The following is an 18,171-nucleotide window of genomic DNA, read 5'->3' as shown; positions in this document are numbered from 1 at the left end:
CCCATCCATCTACCCATCCATCCATCTACCCATCTATCCATCCCTCTACCCATCCATCCATCCATCTACCATCCATCCATCCATCCATCTACCCATCCATCCATCCCTCTACCCATCCATCCATCCATCCCTCTACCCATCCATCCATCCCTCTACCCATCCATCCAACCCTCTACCCATCCATCCATCCATCTACCCATCCATCCATCCCTCTACCCATCCATCCATCCATCTACCCATCCATCCATCCCTCTACCCATCCATCCATCCATCCATCCATCTACCCATCCATCCATCCCTCTACCCATCCATCCATCCCTCTACCCATCCATCCATCCATCCATCCATCCATCCATCTACCCATCCATCCATCCCTCTACCCATCCATCCATCCATCTACCCATCCATCCATCCCTCTACCCATCCATCCATCCATCTACCCATCCATCCATCCCTCTACCCATCCATCCATCCCTCTACCCATCCATCCATCCATCTACCCATCTATCAATCCCTCTACCAATCCATCAATCTCTCTACCCATCCATCCATCCCTCTACCCATTCATCCATCATTCCCTCTACCCATCCATCCCTCTACCCATCTATCCATCCATCCACCATCCATCCATCCATCATTCCCTCTACCCATCCATCAATCCCTCTACCCATCCATCAATCTCTCTACCCATCCATCCATCCCTCTACCCATCCACCCATCCCTCTACCCATTCATCCATCATTCCCTCTACCCATCCATCCATCCCTCTACCCATCTATCCATCCATCCATCCATCCATCCACCATCCATCCATCTACCCACTCATCCGTCTATCCATCCATCATCAATCCATCCACCCATCAATCTACCCATCCATCCACCATCCATCCATTCATCCATCCATCCATCCATCCATCCATCCATTCATCTACCTATCCACCATCCATCCATCGACCCATAATGAAAATAAGAGTTAATGTATGCATGTTTTCAAAAATATATTAAATAGTTCACTTCATAACTACAACAGAACTGGAACTTTACCGTTCTTATTTCTGTTTCTTTATTTCCTAGAAGCTCTTTTAATCCTTTTAATAAACCAATAAGACCAAAAAACAAAACAAACAAACGTTGATCCTCCAGATGTATAAGACAGGGTTATGGCCTTGTAAAACACCCCACAGCTCATCATTCATCTCTGGATTAACTAAACATTTAAATTCTGGGAATACACGCACACACACACACACACACACACACACACACACTTCCGCGTCATAATTGTTTAATCCCAGAGGTAACTGGGACAGAGACCTCCATCACCTACGCCTACGCTGATCATCTCAGGAGATTCTGCATTAACAGGTAAATGCCGTTCTCCTCCTGAACTTCTGGAGCATCTGAACATGCCGGCCTTTTTTCCAGGCTGGTTAAACCGCTCCGTGAGATAATTCCTTGCCAGGCGTGGAACGATGAGTTTTCCTTTCTTTGGAAAGTGGCTTTATTCCTCTCCGGTGGCTCCTAAATAACAGCTCGTGTTCTGCTCTCCTCTGTCACCTCTTATTATTTTCTTAATGTAGTGAGGCAGATTTATGAGCGAGGAGCGTCCTGAGGGAGCCGACCTTTTCCATCAAAGCCCGAGGCCGTTTGTGTGCGACGCTAACGGCTCAGGAGTGTGTGTTCCGCCGCTGAGGACGGATAATCACCGAATCATCCAGACGGAGAGGAACATATAACGAGCAGATTACATACATGACCAGATCTGTCCATCCATCCATCCATCATCTGTCCATCCATCATCTGTCCATCCATCCATCATCTGTCCATCCATCCGTCCATCATCTGTCCCTCCATCCATCATCTGTCCATCCATCCGTCCATCATCTGTCCCTCCATCATCTGTCCATCCATCCGTCCATCATCTGTCCATCCGTCCATCCATCATCTGTCCATCCGTCCATCATCCGTCCATCCATCATCTGTCCATCCATCATCTGTCCATCCGTCCATCATCTGTCTATCCATCCGTCCATCATCTGTCCATCTATCCATCCATCATCTGTCCATCCATCCATCCATCATCTGTCCATCCGTCCATTATCTGTCTATCCATCATCTATCCATCCGTCCATCATCTGTCCATCCGTCCATCATCCATCATCTGTCAATCCGTCCATCATCTGTCCATCCATCATCTGTCCATCCGTCCATCATCTGTCTATCCATCTATCATCTGTCCATCTGTCCATCATCTATCCATCCGTCCATGATCTGTCTATCCGTCCATCATCTGTCCATCCGTCCATCATCTGTCCATCCATCCGTCCATCATCTGTCCATCCATCCGTCCATCCATCATCTGTCCATCCGTCCATCATCTGTCTTTCCATCCGTCCATCATCTGTCCATCTATCCATCCATCATCTGTCCATCCATCCATCCATCCATCCATCCATCCATCCATCATCTGTCCATCCGTCCATCATCTGTCTATCCATCATCTATCCATCCGTCCATCATCTGTCCATCCGTCCATCATCCATCATCTGTCAATCCGTCCATCATCTGTCCATCCGTCCATCATCTATCCATCCGTCCATCATCTGTCCATCCATCCATCATCTGTCCATCCGTCCATCATCTGTCCATCCATCCATCATCTGTCCATCATCTGTCTATCCATCTATCATCTGTCCATCTGTCCATCATCTATCCATCCGTCCATGATCTGTCTATCCATCCATCATCTGTCCATCCATCCATCATCTGTCCATCCTTCCATTATCTGTCCATCCATCCATCATCTGTCCATCCATCCATCATCTGTCTATCCATCCATCATCTGTCCATCCATCTATCATATGCCAATCCGTCCATCATCCATCCATCCATCCATCCATCTATCATCTGTCCCTCCATCCATCATCCACCCATCCATCCATCGATCCATCATCTGTCAATCCTTCCATCCATCCATCTATCATCTGTCTTCCATCCATCATCCATCCATCCATCATCTGTCCATCCATCCATCCATCCATCATCTGTCCATCCATCCATCCATCCATCCATCCATCCATCCATCCATCTATCATCTGTCCCTCCATCCATCATCCATCCATCTGTCATCTGTCTTCCATCCATCATCCATCCATCCATCATCTGTCCATCCATCCATCCATCCATCCATCCATCTATCATCTGTCCCTCCATCCATCATCCATCCATCCATCATCTGTCCATCCATCCATCCATCCATCCATCATCTGTCCATCCACCCATCCATCCATCGATCCATCATCTGTCAATCCATCCATCCATCTATCATCTGTCTTCCATCCATCATCCATCCATCCATCATCTGTCCATCCATCCATCCATCATCTGTCCATCCATCCATCCATCCATCCATCCATCCATCTATCTATCCATCCATCTATCTAATAAAGGTGTATAGGAGAATGTATGACCATGTGCTTTTTTTCGTCTCGTAGGAACGCATTCAAGATTTCACGAAGGCAAAAAAAAAAGTTTTCAGTTTTTGCTTTTCCTCTTTTCAGTCGACTTTAAACACAACAGGAGGAGCACTAAAGAGAGAGAGAGAGAGAGAGAGAGAGAGAGAGAGGGAGAGGGAAAGCTCTCGCTGTGGCATCCTTCCAGCTGTTCCTTTTTAGCATACCTGAAGATAATTGCTGCTTTGTGCTGGTTTAATAAAAAAACAGGCAGAGAGAGAGACCTGCTTTCACCTTCTCCGCGATGCATGCGGTCTGAAAGATCTCCGGCTCCGAGCGTTTCATCTTCACAGGCGCGGCTGGCTCGGGTTCAAGCCAAACTCCAGTAGGAGGCATTGTCCTGGACGGCAGATGGACTTGTCAGCATTAGCTAGTTATAAACGGAGAACGCCCTTTCTGATGTAGCGTGAGATCGCTGCGATAAAAGCACTACAGTGAGCGGTGCTGAAAGAGGAGCGTGTGTTGTTTGGCCACCGGCTGGATTTATGCGATACTTTGTCCTTCAAATAAAGCGCAGCTCTTCCTACACTGCAAAACATGCTCCTTACTTAGTCAGTTTCTAGTCTAAAAATCAAACAATTCTCACATTAAGAAACATTTACTAGACAGGTAAAAATCGTTGTCTTGTCTTGGGGAAAAATAAGAGAGTTTTTGCTTAAAATAAGCAAAATAATCTTGTTTTCTGTTTGAATTAAGATTATTTTGCTCTCTCCATTGGCAGATTATTACAAAAACTCTCTTCATTTTGAGTATTTTTTTCCAAAACAAGACAATTACTTTTGCTTGTCTAGTAAATACTTCTTGTTTTAAGATTTTTGAGAAGTTTGGACCAGAAACAAGACAAAAATACTGAGTAAGAGAAGCATTTTTTGCAGTGTAAATATCAAACAATTCTTAAATCAAGATGCTTTTACTAGATAAGTACATACGATATTTTTTCTTGTTTTGTTGAAAATAAAATCAGTGAATCGATTCATGATTCGGATCGCGAGTCAAACTGCTGAAATCACGTGACTCTGGTGATCCGAATCATGAATCGATTCACTGACTCATAACGGTTCGAATCATGAATCGATTCACTGACTCATAACGGTTCGAATCATGAATCAATTCACTGACTCATAACGGTTCGAATCATGAATCGATTCACTGACTCATAACGGTTCGAAGCTTTGTTCTGAAATCGGCCATCACTATATAAGTCGTTATTTAGTGTTTTTCCCGCACTAACTCTATTCTGGCCTCTTCATCAATGATTGTAGAGCCGCTGTAGTGAGATGGGCTTTGTAACGACGTCTTTAGTGCCTTTATGGGTCTTGAGAGAGGAAATGACATTGGTGTCAATGAAGGCCTTTCTGAGCCATCGGATTTCAACACTAATATCTTCATCTGTGTGTGAAGATGAGCGGAGGTCTGACGGCTGGACAACCACAGGAGGAATTAATGACAGAGTTTACATTTTTAGGTTAACTAACCCTTTAAATTAAGATCCATTTACTAGATAAGCAAAAATATCTTATGCCATTTTACTGATCTAATAAATGCATCTTGATTTAAGAATATTTGGACTGGAAACAAGAGAAAAATACTAAATAAGAAGAGCATTATTAGCAGTGCAGACGACAGGCGACGGTGTCTCTCACACACACACACACACACACACACTCAAACACACGCTCAAACACACACACACACACACACACACACACACACACACACACACACACACACACACACACACTCGTTCACATCATTAAAAGCCAATATGAAGTTATGGAGGTCTTGGCAGATTCGGCTTCCCAAAGCTCATGAAGCATGTGTTGCATTCTGGGCCCTGCTGAGGGTCGCAGGACATAAAAGCGCTCGGCATAATACACTCCAGCGGGAGAGTTTGACTTGGGCTGCCGCCTAACTTTGCATCAGCAATCTCTCTCTCTCTCTCTCTCTCTCTCTCTCTCTCGCTTCACTATCAGAGGACAATGTCTGCCTCAAACGCATTTCTGTGTGTGCGGCAGGTGGCATCCCTACACTGCAAACACTGCTCTTCTTACTCAGTCACTCTTGTCTTGTTTCCAGTCTAAATATCTAACAATTCTTAAATCAAGATGCATTTACTAGATCAGTAAAACGACATAAGATATTTGTTCGTTTTGTTGAAAATAAAATTTTGTTGCCGGTTTTAAGCAAAAACTCTTCATTTAGATATTATTTTCAACAAAACAAGGAAAAATATCTTCTGTCGGTTTACTTATCTAGTAAATGCATCTTGATTTAAGAATATTTCGATATTTGGACTGGAAACAAGAAAAAAATACTAAATAAGAAGAGCATTTTTTGCAGTGCAAACACACAGGTGGGCACAGGCTATCAAAACACCGGGCGGCACGGTCGACAAACCAGAGCGCTTTCCAGTGCATTACAGCCAAACACACACTCACACACACACACACACACACACACACACACACACATACACACACACACACACACACACACACACACACACACACACACACACACACACACACACACACACACACATACACACACACACACAAACACACACACACACACACACACACAATCAATCAATAGATGCATGTGAAAATAGTTGTTTCTTCTTGTTTTGGAAAAAGATAATCTGCTTTTTAGATTTACAGTGGGTACGAAAATTATTCAGACCCCCTTATATTTTTCACTCTTTGTTATATTGCAGCCATTTGCTAAAAGGTTTTTTTTCTCTCTCATTAATGTACACACAGCACCCAATATTGACAGAAAAGCACAAAATTGTTGACATTTTTGCAGATGTATTAAAAAAAAGAAAAACTGAAATATCACGTGGTCCTCAGTATTCAGAGCCTTTGCTGTGACGCTCATATATTTAACTCAGGTGCTGTCCATTTCTTCTGCTCATCCTTGAGATGGTTCTACACCATCTGAGTCCAGCTGTGTTTGATTATACTGATTGGACTTGATTAGGAAAGCCACACACCTGTCTATATCAGACCTTACAGCTCACAGTGCAGGTCAGAGCAAATGAGAATCAGGAGGTCAAAGGAACTGCCGGAAGAGCTCAGAGACAGAACTGTGGCAAGGCTCAGATCTGGCCAAGGTTACAAACATTTCTGCTGCACTTAAGGTTCCTAAGAGCACAGTGGCCTCCATAATCCTTCAATGGAAGAAGTTTGGGACGACCAGAACCCTTCCTAGAGCTGGCCGTCAGGCCAAACTGAGCTATCGGGGAGAAGAGCCTTGGTGAGAGAGGTAAAGAAGGACCCAAAGATCACTGTGGCTGAGCTCCAGAGATGCAGAGATGGGAGAAAGTCAACCATCAGTGCAGCCCTCCACCAGTCGGGGCTTTATGGCAGAGTGGCCGACGGAAGCCTCTCCTCAGTGCAGGACACATGAACGTATGCTAAAAAACACCTGAAGGACTCCAAGATGGAGAGAAATAAGATTCTCTGGTCTGATGAGACCAAGATATAACTCTTTGGCCTTAATTCTAAACGGTGTGTGGAGAAAAATATCACCCATCCAATACAGTCCCAACAGTGAAGCATGGTGGTGGCAGCATAATGCTGTGGGGTGTTTTTCAGCTGCAGGGACAGGACGACTGGTGGCAATTGAGGGAAAGATGAATGTGGCCAAGATCAGGATGAAAACCTTCTCCAGAGTGCTCAAGACCTCAGACTGGGCCGAAAGGTTCACCTTCCAACAAGACAATGACCCAAAGCACACAGCTAAAATAATGAAGGAGGGGCTTCACAACAACTCCGTGACTGTTCCTGATTGGCCCAGCCTGAGACCTGACTTAAACCCAATTGAGCATCTCTGGAGAGACCTGAAAATGGCTGTCCACCAACATTTACCATCCGACCTGACAGAACTGGAGAGGATCTGCAGGAGGAATGGCAGAGGATCCCCAAATCCAGCGGTGGAAAACTTCCATCTTTCCCAAAAAGACTCATGGCTGTATCAGATCAGAAGGGGGATCTGCTAAACACTGAGCAAAGGGGCTGAACACTGAGGACCATGGGATATTACAGTTATTCTTTTTTTTATAAATCTGCAAAAATGTCAACAATTCTGTGTTTTTCTGTCAATATGGGGTGCCGTGTGTACACTAATGAGGAAAAAAAGAATGATTTTAGCAAATGGCTGCAATATAACAAAGAGTGGAACATTGAAGGGGGTCTGAATACTTTCCATACGAATTATACACTGCAAAAAATGCTCTTCTTATTTATTATTTGTTTCTTGTTTCTAGTCCAAATATCGAAAAATTCTTAAATCAAGATGCATTTACTAGATAAGTAAAATGACATAATATATTTTTTCTTGTTTTCTGGAAAAAATTATCAAAATTAAGTGAGTTTTTGCTTAAAACAGGAAAATGATCTGCCAATAATAATCTTATTTCCGTTTGGGAGCGAAACAAAAAACGAGATTATTTTTCTCACCCCACTGGCAGATCATTTTGCCTGTATTAAGCAAAAACTCATTGTGATTTGATTTTCAACAAAACAGAAAAAATATCTTATGTAGTTTTACTGATCTAGTAAATGCATCTTAATTTAAGAATATTTAGATATTTATAACTAGAAACACGACAAAATGACTGAGGAAGAAGAGCATTTTTTGCAGTGTATTGAGAAGTCTGAGCGCACACCTTGAACTTTGCATTATTGAACAGATCTGAATCAACATCGAGGTAAACAATGATCTGTAATTTCACAACTGAGACTTCTCTTCAACAAGACGCGTCCATTGCACAGACGTTTGACACTGGGATGTGATGCTTTGTTGAAATCACTAACTTTAAGAGCACCAGCAATGCTTTAGCAGAACATGTTGATGTGCAGTAAAACACCCGGAGGAACTTACATTCGGCTGCTGAGGGCATCGACGGGCCGGCCGTGATGAGGAACAGGAGAACACAGTAAGAACAGAGCAAAGAGCCACTGCTGAAGAACCCGTCTAGAACACAACATCCTCATCCTCAGCGGACCTGAGCAAACACACACACACACACACACACACACATTCATGAGGATCATCTTCACCACGCATGTGCTATTTGCTCTTGTGACGCTGAACATGTTTAATCATCCTCTCTCTCTCTCTCTCTCTCTCTCTCTCTCTCTCTCTCTCTCTCTCTCTCTCTCTCTCTGTAATGCCTGGTTCAGACTACACGATATTATCCTGAATTTGGCCCGATCCGTTAGATGTAAGGTGTCGTAGGGGTTTGTTAACGAGTCAAAGTACACAACTTTATTACTGGAGTAAAAGTAACAGTACTAGTGGTCAAATATTAAGTGAAAGTTGTAAAAACAGATTTTTACTGGAGTAAAAGTACAGAAGTATTTGTTTTCAAAAGTACTTAAGTATCAAAAGTAAATGTCCTTCTTTATGTCTCCGCATTATTGTATTATAGTTGTATAAATGCACATTATGCCATCATGGTTTAAGCCAGTCAGTGACGCTCCATCTGACACACTAGCAGACGACTAACTTAAACTCATTTAAATACTTGTAGAAAAGTTACAAAGCTGCTGTCACTTTAAGGCCGAATGCACGGATCCAATACACTGATACACATCTGATATTCTCACACTGTTCACCTTCACTGAAGACAGAATCAACTTTGTTTATGTGAATACTCCACTAAATGAGCATTTGGACATCCGTCTTCTTCCATTTTGCTCTAAACTATAAATCAGTGTTTAATAAATGCTGTGAAATCATTGAACTTCACGAGACTCTACAAGAGTGATTCCTGAAAGGCTTTCTGCAAAAACCCAAACACCTTTTAAAGAAGAAAAAAATCATCCACTGACTTTCAAAGCTGCGACAGAAACGACTTTCCACTTCGAGGACCTTGATAGAAATGTAGTGGAGTAAAGAGGACGATATTTGTCTTTCAGATGGAGTGAAGTTAAAGTCAGAAGATTACAGAAAAAATTATAAAATTGTGTTACTCAGATCCTGGGTCAGACATGACAACCCAGTGTTTGGGTAGTTTTTGTGTTACTCAGATCCTGGGTCAGACATGACAACCCAGTGTTTGGGTAGTTTTTGTGTTACTCAGATCCTGGGTCAGTCGTAACAACCCAGTGTTTGGGTAGTTTTTGTGTAACTCAGATTCTGGGTCAGACGTGACAACCCAGTGTTTGGGTAGTTTTTGTGTTACTCAGATCCTGGGTCAGACATGACAACCCAGTGTTTGGGTAGTTTTTGTGTTACTCAGATCCTGGGTCAGTCGTAACAACCCAGTGTTTGGGTAGTTTTTGTGTCACTCAGATCCCGGGTCAGACGTGACAACCCAGTGTTTGGGTAGTTTTTGTGTCACTCAGATCCTGGGTCAGACGTGACAACCCAGTGTTTGGGTAGTTTTTGTGTAACTCAGATTCTGGGTCAGACGTGACAACCCAGTGTTTGGGTAGTTTTTGTGTCACTCAGATCCCGGGTCAGACGTGACAACCCAGTGTTTGGGTAGTTTTTGTGTCACTCAGATCCCGGGTCAGACGTGACAACCCAGTGTTTGGGTAGTTTTTGTGTCACTCAGATCCTGGGTCAGACGTGACAACCCAGTGTTTGGGTAGTTTTTGTGTCACTCAGATCCTGGGTCAGACGTGACAACCCAGTGTTTGGGTAGTTTTTGTGTCACTCAGATCCTGGGTCAGACGTGACAACCCAGTGTTTGGGTAGTTTTTGTGTAACTCAGATTCTGGGTCAGACGTGACAACCCAGTGTTTGGGTAGTTTTTGTGTCACTCAGATCCCGGGTCAGATGTGACAACCCAGTGTTTGGGTAGTTTTTGTGTCACTCAGATCCTGGGTCAGACGTGACAACCCAGTGTTTGGGTAGTTTTTGTGTCACTCAGATCCCGGGTCAGACGTGACAACCCAGTGTTTGGGTAGTTTTTGTGTCACTCAGATCCCGGGTCAGACAGGAAAACCCAGTGTTTGGGTAGTTTTTGTGTCACTCAGATCCTGGGTCAGACGTGACAACCCAGTGTTTGGGTAGTTTTTGTGTCACTCAGATCCTGGGTCAGACGTGACAACCCAGTGTTTGGGTAGTTTTTGTGTCACTCAGATCCTGGGTCAGACGTGACAACCCAGTGTTTGGGTAGTTTTTGTGTCACTCAGATCCTGGGTCAGACGTGACAACCCAGTGTTTGGGTAGTTTTTGTGTCACTCAGATCCTGGGTCAGACGTGACAACCCAGTGTTTGGGTAGTTTTTGTGTTACTCAGATCCTGGGTCAGACGTGACAACCCAGTGTTTGGGTAGTTTTTGTGTTACTCAGATCCTGGGTCAGGCGTGACAACCCAGTGTTTGGGTAGTTTTTGTGTCACTCAGATTCTGGGTCAGACGTGACAACCCAGTGTTTGGGTAGTTTTTGTGTCACTCAGATCCTGGGTCAGACGTAACAACCCAGTGTTTGGGTAGTTTTTGTTTCACTCAGATCCTGGGTCAGACGTGACAACCCAGTGTTTGGGTAGTTTTTGTGTCACTCAGATCCTGGGTCAGATGTAACAACCCAGTGTTTGGGTAGTTTTTGTGTCACTCAGATTCTGGGTCAGACGTGACAACCCAGTGTTTGGGTAGTTTTTGTGTCACTCAGATCCTGGGTCAGACGTAACAACCCAGTGTTTGGGTAGTTTTTGTTTCACTCAGATCCTGGGTCAGACGTGACAACCCAGTGTTTGGGTAGTTTTTGTGTCACTCAGATCCTGGGTCAGATGTAACAACCCAGTGTTTGGGTAGTTTTTGTGTCACTCAGATCCTGGGTCAGACGTGACAACCCAGTGTTTAGGTAGTTTTTGTGTCACTCAGATCCTGGGTCAGACGTAACAACCCAGTGTTTGGGTAGTTTTTGTGTCACTCAGATCCTGGGTCAGACGTGACAACCCAGTGTTTGGGTAGTTTTTCGTGTTACTCAGATCCTGGGTCAGACGTGACAACCCAGTGTTTGGGTAGTTTTTGTGTCACTCAGATCCTGGGTCAGACGTAACAACCCAGTGTTTGGGTAGTTTTTGTGTCACTCAGATCCTGGGTCAGACGTGACAACCCAGTGTTTGGGTAGTTTTTGTGTTACTCAGATCCTGGGTCAGACGTGACAACCCAGTGTTTAGGTAGTTTTTGTGTCACTCAGATCCTGGGTCAGACGTAACAACCCAGTGTTTGGGTAGTTTTTGTGTCACTCAGATCCTGGGTCAGACGTGACAACCCAGTGTTTGGGTAGTTTTTGTGTCACTCAGATCCTGGGTCAGACGTGACAACCCAGTGTTTGGGTAGTTTTTGTGTTACTCAGATCCTGGGTCAGACGTAACAACCCAGTGTTTGGGTAGTTTTTGTGTTACTCAGATCCTGGGTCAGACGTAACAACCCAGTGTTTGGGTAGTTTTTGTGTTACTCAGATCCTGGGTCAGACGTGACAACCCAGTGTTTGGGTAGTTTTTGTGTTACTCAGATCCCGGGTCAGACGTAACAACCCAGTGTTTGGGTAGTTTTTGTGTTACTCAGATCCTGGGTCAGACGTAACAACCCAGTGTTTGGGTAGTTTTTGTGTTACTCAGATCCTGGGTCAGACGTGACAACCCAGTGTTTGGGTAGTTTTTGTGTTACTCAGATCCTGGGTCAGACGTAACAACCCAGTGTTTGGGTAGTTTTTGTGTTACTCAGATCCTGGGTCAGACGTGACAACCCATTGTTTGGGTAGTTTTTGTGTTACTCAGATCCTGGGTCAGAAGTAACAACCCAGTGTTTGGGTAGTTTTTGTGTTACTCAGATCCTGGGTCAGACGTAACAACCCAGTGTTTGGGTAGTTTTTGTGTTACTCAGATCCTGGTTAAGACGTAACAACCCAGTGTTATTTATAGTTTTTTTTGCGACCTCTTCAGGAGAGAGCAGTGTTGTTTCAGGGGAAACGGCACAACAGGGACTGCTCAATTACACTTGAACTACTTCTAAAGGTTTACTTCTAATATTTGTTAAACAAGATTAAATGTTTACAATATGTATTAAAAAGCCATATAAAATATGCTATACTGTAAAAGATGGTGGTTAATAAAGGAATTGTCATGCAAGCTAATGGTTGAGTTGAGTATTTTATAAAAGTTTGGAAGTTAATCAGTTAAAAACAAATAAGCAAGTGTAATAGTAAAAATGAATTATGTATGCTGCATGGGTTAAATAAACAACACAATTTGCTGGGTAAAATTAACCCAACATGTGTTCTGTCCTATATTAACCCAGCCCTTGGGTTGAAAACATCCCAAACTGGGTTGCTTTTAACCCAGAGTTTTTTAGAGTGTATTTGTATTTGAAAACAAGACCAAATATTGAGGAAGAAGCACTTTTTGCAGTTTGGAACATTGATGTATAATTTAAGTGAATCTATAGAAATTAAATAATGTATGAATGTAAAAAAATAGAAGGTAGTATTATTGTAAAAAGTAATCAACTGTGTCTGGTAAAATGAGTTCTGTCCTATACTAACCCAGCCCTTGGGTTGAAAACAACCCAAATAGTTTTTTAGAGTGCCTTTGAATTTGAAAACAAGACCAAATATTGAGGAAGAAGCACTTTTTGCAGATGTACGTCAGTGCTTTCCTCCCAGTTCAGAGAGACATGCAGCTTTAACTTAAACCAGTTCAACATGTTGGAGAGAAAAGACGAATTCCAGTAAGTCCACAACAAAAAAAACACAAAAAGGAGAGAAGCGTACTCACAATAATGTCTGTGTCTCCGTCTCTTCTGTCCCGTAAGTTTCCAGGCTGCGATCAAACACAAACAAACACAAATCAATGATCGGTCCAGGTGATTGAAAGCATTACGTCCTCCGGCTTCTCTGAGCTGATTTTGAGCACGGGAATCCAGAGACGGTTCCAGGTGGTCTGTCCTGCGCTGACTGACTGGGCTCTGTTATAGAGGAGTCAGAGGAACTCACTAATACTGTGATGGGAAAGTTTCTAAACTGTCTGTGCAGGTTCAGAAAGAGAGAGAGGGAGAGAGAGGGAGAGAGAGAGAGAGAGAGAGAGAGAGAGAGAGAGGGAGGAGAGGTAAAACAGCAGTGGGAGGTGAAGGCGGGGGAGTCCTGACAAAGACTCTGGAGTCAACTTCTCTGTTTACATGAGAGACAGATGTGGTGAAAGAGTGGCAGATCTTTCTGGAGAAATTCACGTCATTTTTTTCTCTCTCTCATATACACTCAGAAATGCCATAGAAAGAAACATTTGGGCTCCCGAAAGAACCTTTCAATGAACCGTTCTAAACAGAAAGTTTTTTTTTTTTCAAATGTGTGAAGAACATTTTCTTGAACACAGTTGATGTTAATAAGAAGCTCAAGACACACAATCATACTTTACATTAATCCGTCAGTCATTTGATCACAAAATATAAAAATATTTTTAGGTCAACATAAAAATCTAAATAGATTAGCTGTACGTTATTCTTAGCATCTTCATAACTTTGAACAAACATTTTGTTAACGTTACTGGTAGAACGTTTGCTCAACGTTGAGGGAACCTTGACAGAACGTTCTGAGAACATTATTAAAGGCCAGATAACGTTGAACGAATGCTCTATTAACGTTACTGGAAGAACGTTTGCTCATAACGTTGACGGAACCTTGACAGAACGTTCTGAGAACATTATTAGAACATTATTAAAGGCCAGATAACGTTGAACGAACGCTCTATTAACGTTACTGGAAGAACGTTTGCTCATAACGTTGACGGAACCTTGACAGAACGTTCTGAGAACATTATTAGAACATTATTAAAGGCCAGATAACGTTGAACGAACGCTCTATTAACGTTACTGGAAGAACGTTTGCTCATAACGTTGAGGGAACCTTGACAGAACGTTCTGAGAACATTATTAAAGGCCAGATAACGTTGAACGAACGCTCTATTAACGTTACTGGAAGAACGTTTGCTCATAACGTTGAGGGAACCTTGACAGAACGTTCTGAGAACATTATTAAAGGCCAGATAACGTTGAACGAACGCTCTATTAACGTTATAGGAGGAACGTTTGCTCATAACGTTGAGGGAACCTTGACAGAACGTTCTGAGAACATTATTAAAGGCCAGATAACGTTGAACGAACGCTCTATTAACGTTACTGGAAGAACGTTTGCTCATAACGTTGAGGGAACCTTGACAAAACGTTCTGAGAACATTATTAAAGGCCAGATAACATTGAACGAACGCTCTATTAACGTTACTGGAAGAATGTTTGCTCAAAACGTTGAGGGAACCTTGACAAAACGTTCTGAGAACATTATTAAAGGCCAGATAACGTTGAACGAACGCTCTATTAACGTTACTGGAAGAACGTTTGCTCATAACGTTGAGAGAACCTTGACAGAACGTTCTGAGAACATTATTAAAGGCCAGATAACGTTGAACGAACGCTCTATTAACGTTACAGGAAGAACGTTTGATCATAACGTTGAGGGAACCTTGACAGAACGTTCTGAGAACATTATTAAAGGCCAGATAACGTTGAACGAACGCTCTATTAACGTTACAGGAAGAACGTTTGCTCAAAACGTTGAGGGAACCTTGACAAAACGTTCTGAGAACATTATTAAAGGCCAGATAACGTTGAACGAACGCTCTATTAACGTTACTGGAAGAACGTTTGCTCATAATGTTGAGAGAACCTTGACAGAACGTTCTGAGAACATTATTAAAGGCCAGATAACGTTGAACGAACGCTCTATTAACGTTACAGGAAGAACGTTTGATCATAACGTTGAGGGAACCTTGACAGAACGTTCTGAGAACATTATTAAAGGCCAGATAACGTTGAACGAACGCTCTATTAACGTTACAGGAAGAACGTTTGCTCAAAACGTTGAGGGAACCTTGACAAAACGTTCTGAGAACATTATTAAAGGCCAGATAACGTTGAACGAACGCTCTATTAACGTTACAGGAAGAACGTTTGCTCATAATGTTGAGAGAACCCGAAAAATCGTTCTGAAAGTAATATCGTTCCTCAATGCCGTTATCGTTACAGTTGTGAAAATTCCAGCCATTTAGTCATTGCATTAGAAAAAAAACTGCTCTGTTTTATAATGCAAAATAAAATATTAAAAAAACATGACGCGCGATCTTCCGCCTCTCTCTCAATGCAGACCATTCTGATGCTTGTCAGAAAATGAACTGTAACTTAGTGAATACTTGTCACACAAACATGAAACGTGTCTAAAGGTTTAAATGAATGCAAATCAAATATTCTCTGTGTATATGCTGCCAGACGTTCGTGAGCGGCTCATTATCTGCTAATGTGGCCACGCCCATTGTTTCAAGTTTAGTCAATCAATCAATCATCTTTATTTATATCACGCTTCTCCAACGCCGATTGTCTCAAAGCACAAGTGTTAAACAGGACAATACTGCAGCAGAATTAGATTTGGCTAGTTTGATTTGGATAGTTTATAGAATGAAATAAGACCTAATGAATTATTTGTATATTTAGTTGAATAACTCTGATCATAATGTTAGTGTCCCCAACTGAGCAAGCCAAGCCAAAGGCGACCAAAGGAACCGAAACTCCATCAGGGCATGATGGAGAAAAATAAACCTTAGAGAAACCAGAGTCAGTTCTCCTCTGGCCTATTAACACACAGCGGAGGATTATTATTCTGGACACCCTTCAAGTCATAATTCATGGAATATTCGAAATTTTGTGTATCACGCAAGAGACGGGTTCATTTAGGATGGTGCGTCGATCACACAAGAATATGAATACTTGAAAGATCGGAGTTATTGCGCCGGAGACGAGTTTATTGAGGATGACGTGCTGGTGAGGCACATTTTCAAGTTTAGTGAACGTACTATACATCGTTTTGAGATGTGGTGAGGAATAAACCGGGACCTCAGTAGAAAAGCTGCTTCACTTCGATGAGCAAACGCATGAAGAGTTGAAGAGCAATAACTGTTGATCTGCTTTGAGAGTAAGTCCGATGACATTTGGTGTTAAGAAGCCATCAGTGCTCTGAAGCTCGTCAGGTGATGTAGTCTGACAGCCTGTGCAGGTGTGTGTGTGTGTGTGTGTGTGTGTGTGTGTGTGTGTGTGTGTGTGTGTGTGTTGGTAAGCACAGACTGAAGGCTATTGTTGGCCTTTCGGTGCCAGATTTCAGGAACACGTAAGCTCTCGCAAGCAAAGACATTTTCCGCACTCCCTGATCTTTAGCTTTGGCCAGCCGTGAGCACTTGTCACTCAGCAGATTTCTGGAGCAGCAAGTTTTTGAGAGTTTTTTTTTGCATCGAACTTTCCATTTTTTTTTTAGAAATACACTGTATGTGACGGTGGATATTTCGGCCCCTGGCAGCCCAGATCATCTGAAACACAAGAACATCTCAACTGAGTACTCAAGTTGAACAGGTTAGCCGTTAGGTTAGTAAGGTCTGATATGGCAAACTAATCCAGGATCACTGAGTTCTAATGGTTTTTGTAGTAGCGACAGAACTTTACTTGCATATTGCGACGTACATCTGACTGTATTTGGTTGATTTTTCAAACTTGGCATATCAAAACCTACAACCAAATGCCATTGGTTCTCACACATCGTAAAAGCGTGTGTATAGATATACACTGATCAGGCATAACATTATGACCGTGAATAACACTGATGATCTCTTCATCACGGCTCCTGTTAGTGGGTGGGATATATTAGGCCGCAAGTGAACATTTAGTCCTCAGAGTTGATGTGTGTGAAGCAGGAGAAATGGGCAAGCGTAAGGATTTGAGCGAGTTTGGCCAGATTGTGACGGCTAGACGACTGGGTCAGAGCATCTCCAAAACTGCAGCTCTTGTGGGCTGTTCCCGGTCTGCAGTGGTCAGTATCTATCAAAAGTGCTCCAAGGAAGGACCAGTGGAGAACCGGCCACAGGGTCATGGGCGGCCAAGGCTCATTGATGACCGTGGGGAGCGAAGGCTGGCCCGTGGGGTCCGATCAAACAGACGAGCTACTGGAGCTCAAACTGCTCCAGAAGTTAATGCTGGTTCTGATAGAAAGCTGTCAGAATACACAGAGCAGCTCAGTTTGAGGCGTATGGACCAGTCAGGGTGACCTCTGACCCCTGACCCCGCCGAAAGCACCAACAGTGCCACGTGAGCATCAGAACTGGACCACGGAGCAATGGAAGAAGGTGGCCTGGTCTGAGGAATCACGTGTTCTTCTACATCACGTGGATGGCCGGGTGTGTGTGTGTGTGTGGCTTACCTGAGGAACGCATGGCCCCAGGATGCACTATGGGGAGAAGGCAAGCCTTCTAAAGGATCTGCTGCTAACATCTTGGTGCCACAGCACACTCTAATGGAGTCCATGCCTCAACGGGTCAGGGCTGTTTTGGCAGCAAAAGGAGGACCAGCTCAACATTAGGAAGGTGGTCATAATGTTATGCCTGATCAGTGTATAGTGCATATAGTGACTTTGCTTTTGTATAACTTCAGAAGACTTATGTACTACTACACTGTTAAAAAAAGTTGTTTCAACTTTAAAAAGTAAGTGTTCATGCTGCCTTAAAATTTTAAGTTTAGTCAACTTGAAATGTAAAATTGAACTAAGTGACAAATTGGATATTTGAGTTAACTAAACTTAAAATTTTAAGTTGAAACTATTTTGTTTTTGTT

The 18,171-nt window shown here is 43.0% G+C and overlaps 1 protein-coding gene across 12 annotated transcripts in view; it reads right to left on the bottom strand.

Annotated features, from left to right (window-relative positions):
• pthlha (parathyroid hormone-like hormone a) overlaps window positions 1-18,171 on the bottom strand; it is a 235,193-nt gene that overhangs the window by 5,720 nt on the left and 211,302 nt on the right. For all 12 annotated transcript variants that reach the window (XM_067428459.1, XM_067428465.1, XM_067428460.1 and 9 more), the window contains 2 exons: window positions 13,251-13,295; window positions 8,400-8,523 (listed from right to left, as the gene is read on the bottom strand). In XM_067428459.1, the coding sequence (XP_067284560.1) occupies window positions 8,400-8,512 (113 nt within the window). In that variant the 5' untranslated portion in view covers window positions 8,513-8,523; window positions 13,251-13,295. The remainder of the gene's footprint in view (window positions 1-8,399; window positions 8,524-13,250; window positions 13,296-18,171) is intronic.

Source organism: Pseudorasbora parva, chromosome 20, assembly GCF_024679245.1.
Source record: "Pseudorasbora parva isolate DD20220531a chromosome 20, ASM2467924v1, whole genome shotgun sequence".
Taxonomy (NCBI): domain Eukaryota; kingdom Metazoa; phylum Chordata; class Actinopteri; order Cypriniformes; family Gobionidae; genus Pseudorasbora; species Pseudorasbora parva.
Note: the sequence above shows the minus strand (reverse complement) of the source record. Positions and strands in the feature narration are given on the sequence as shown.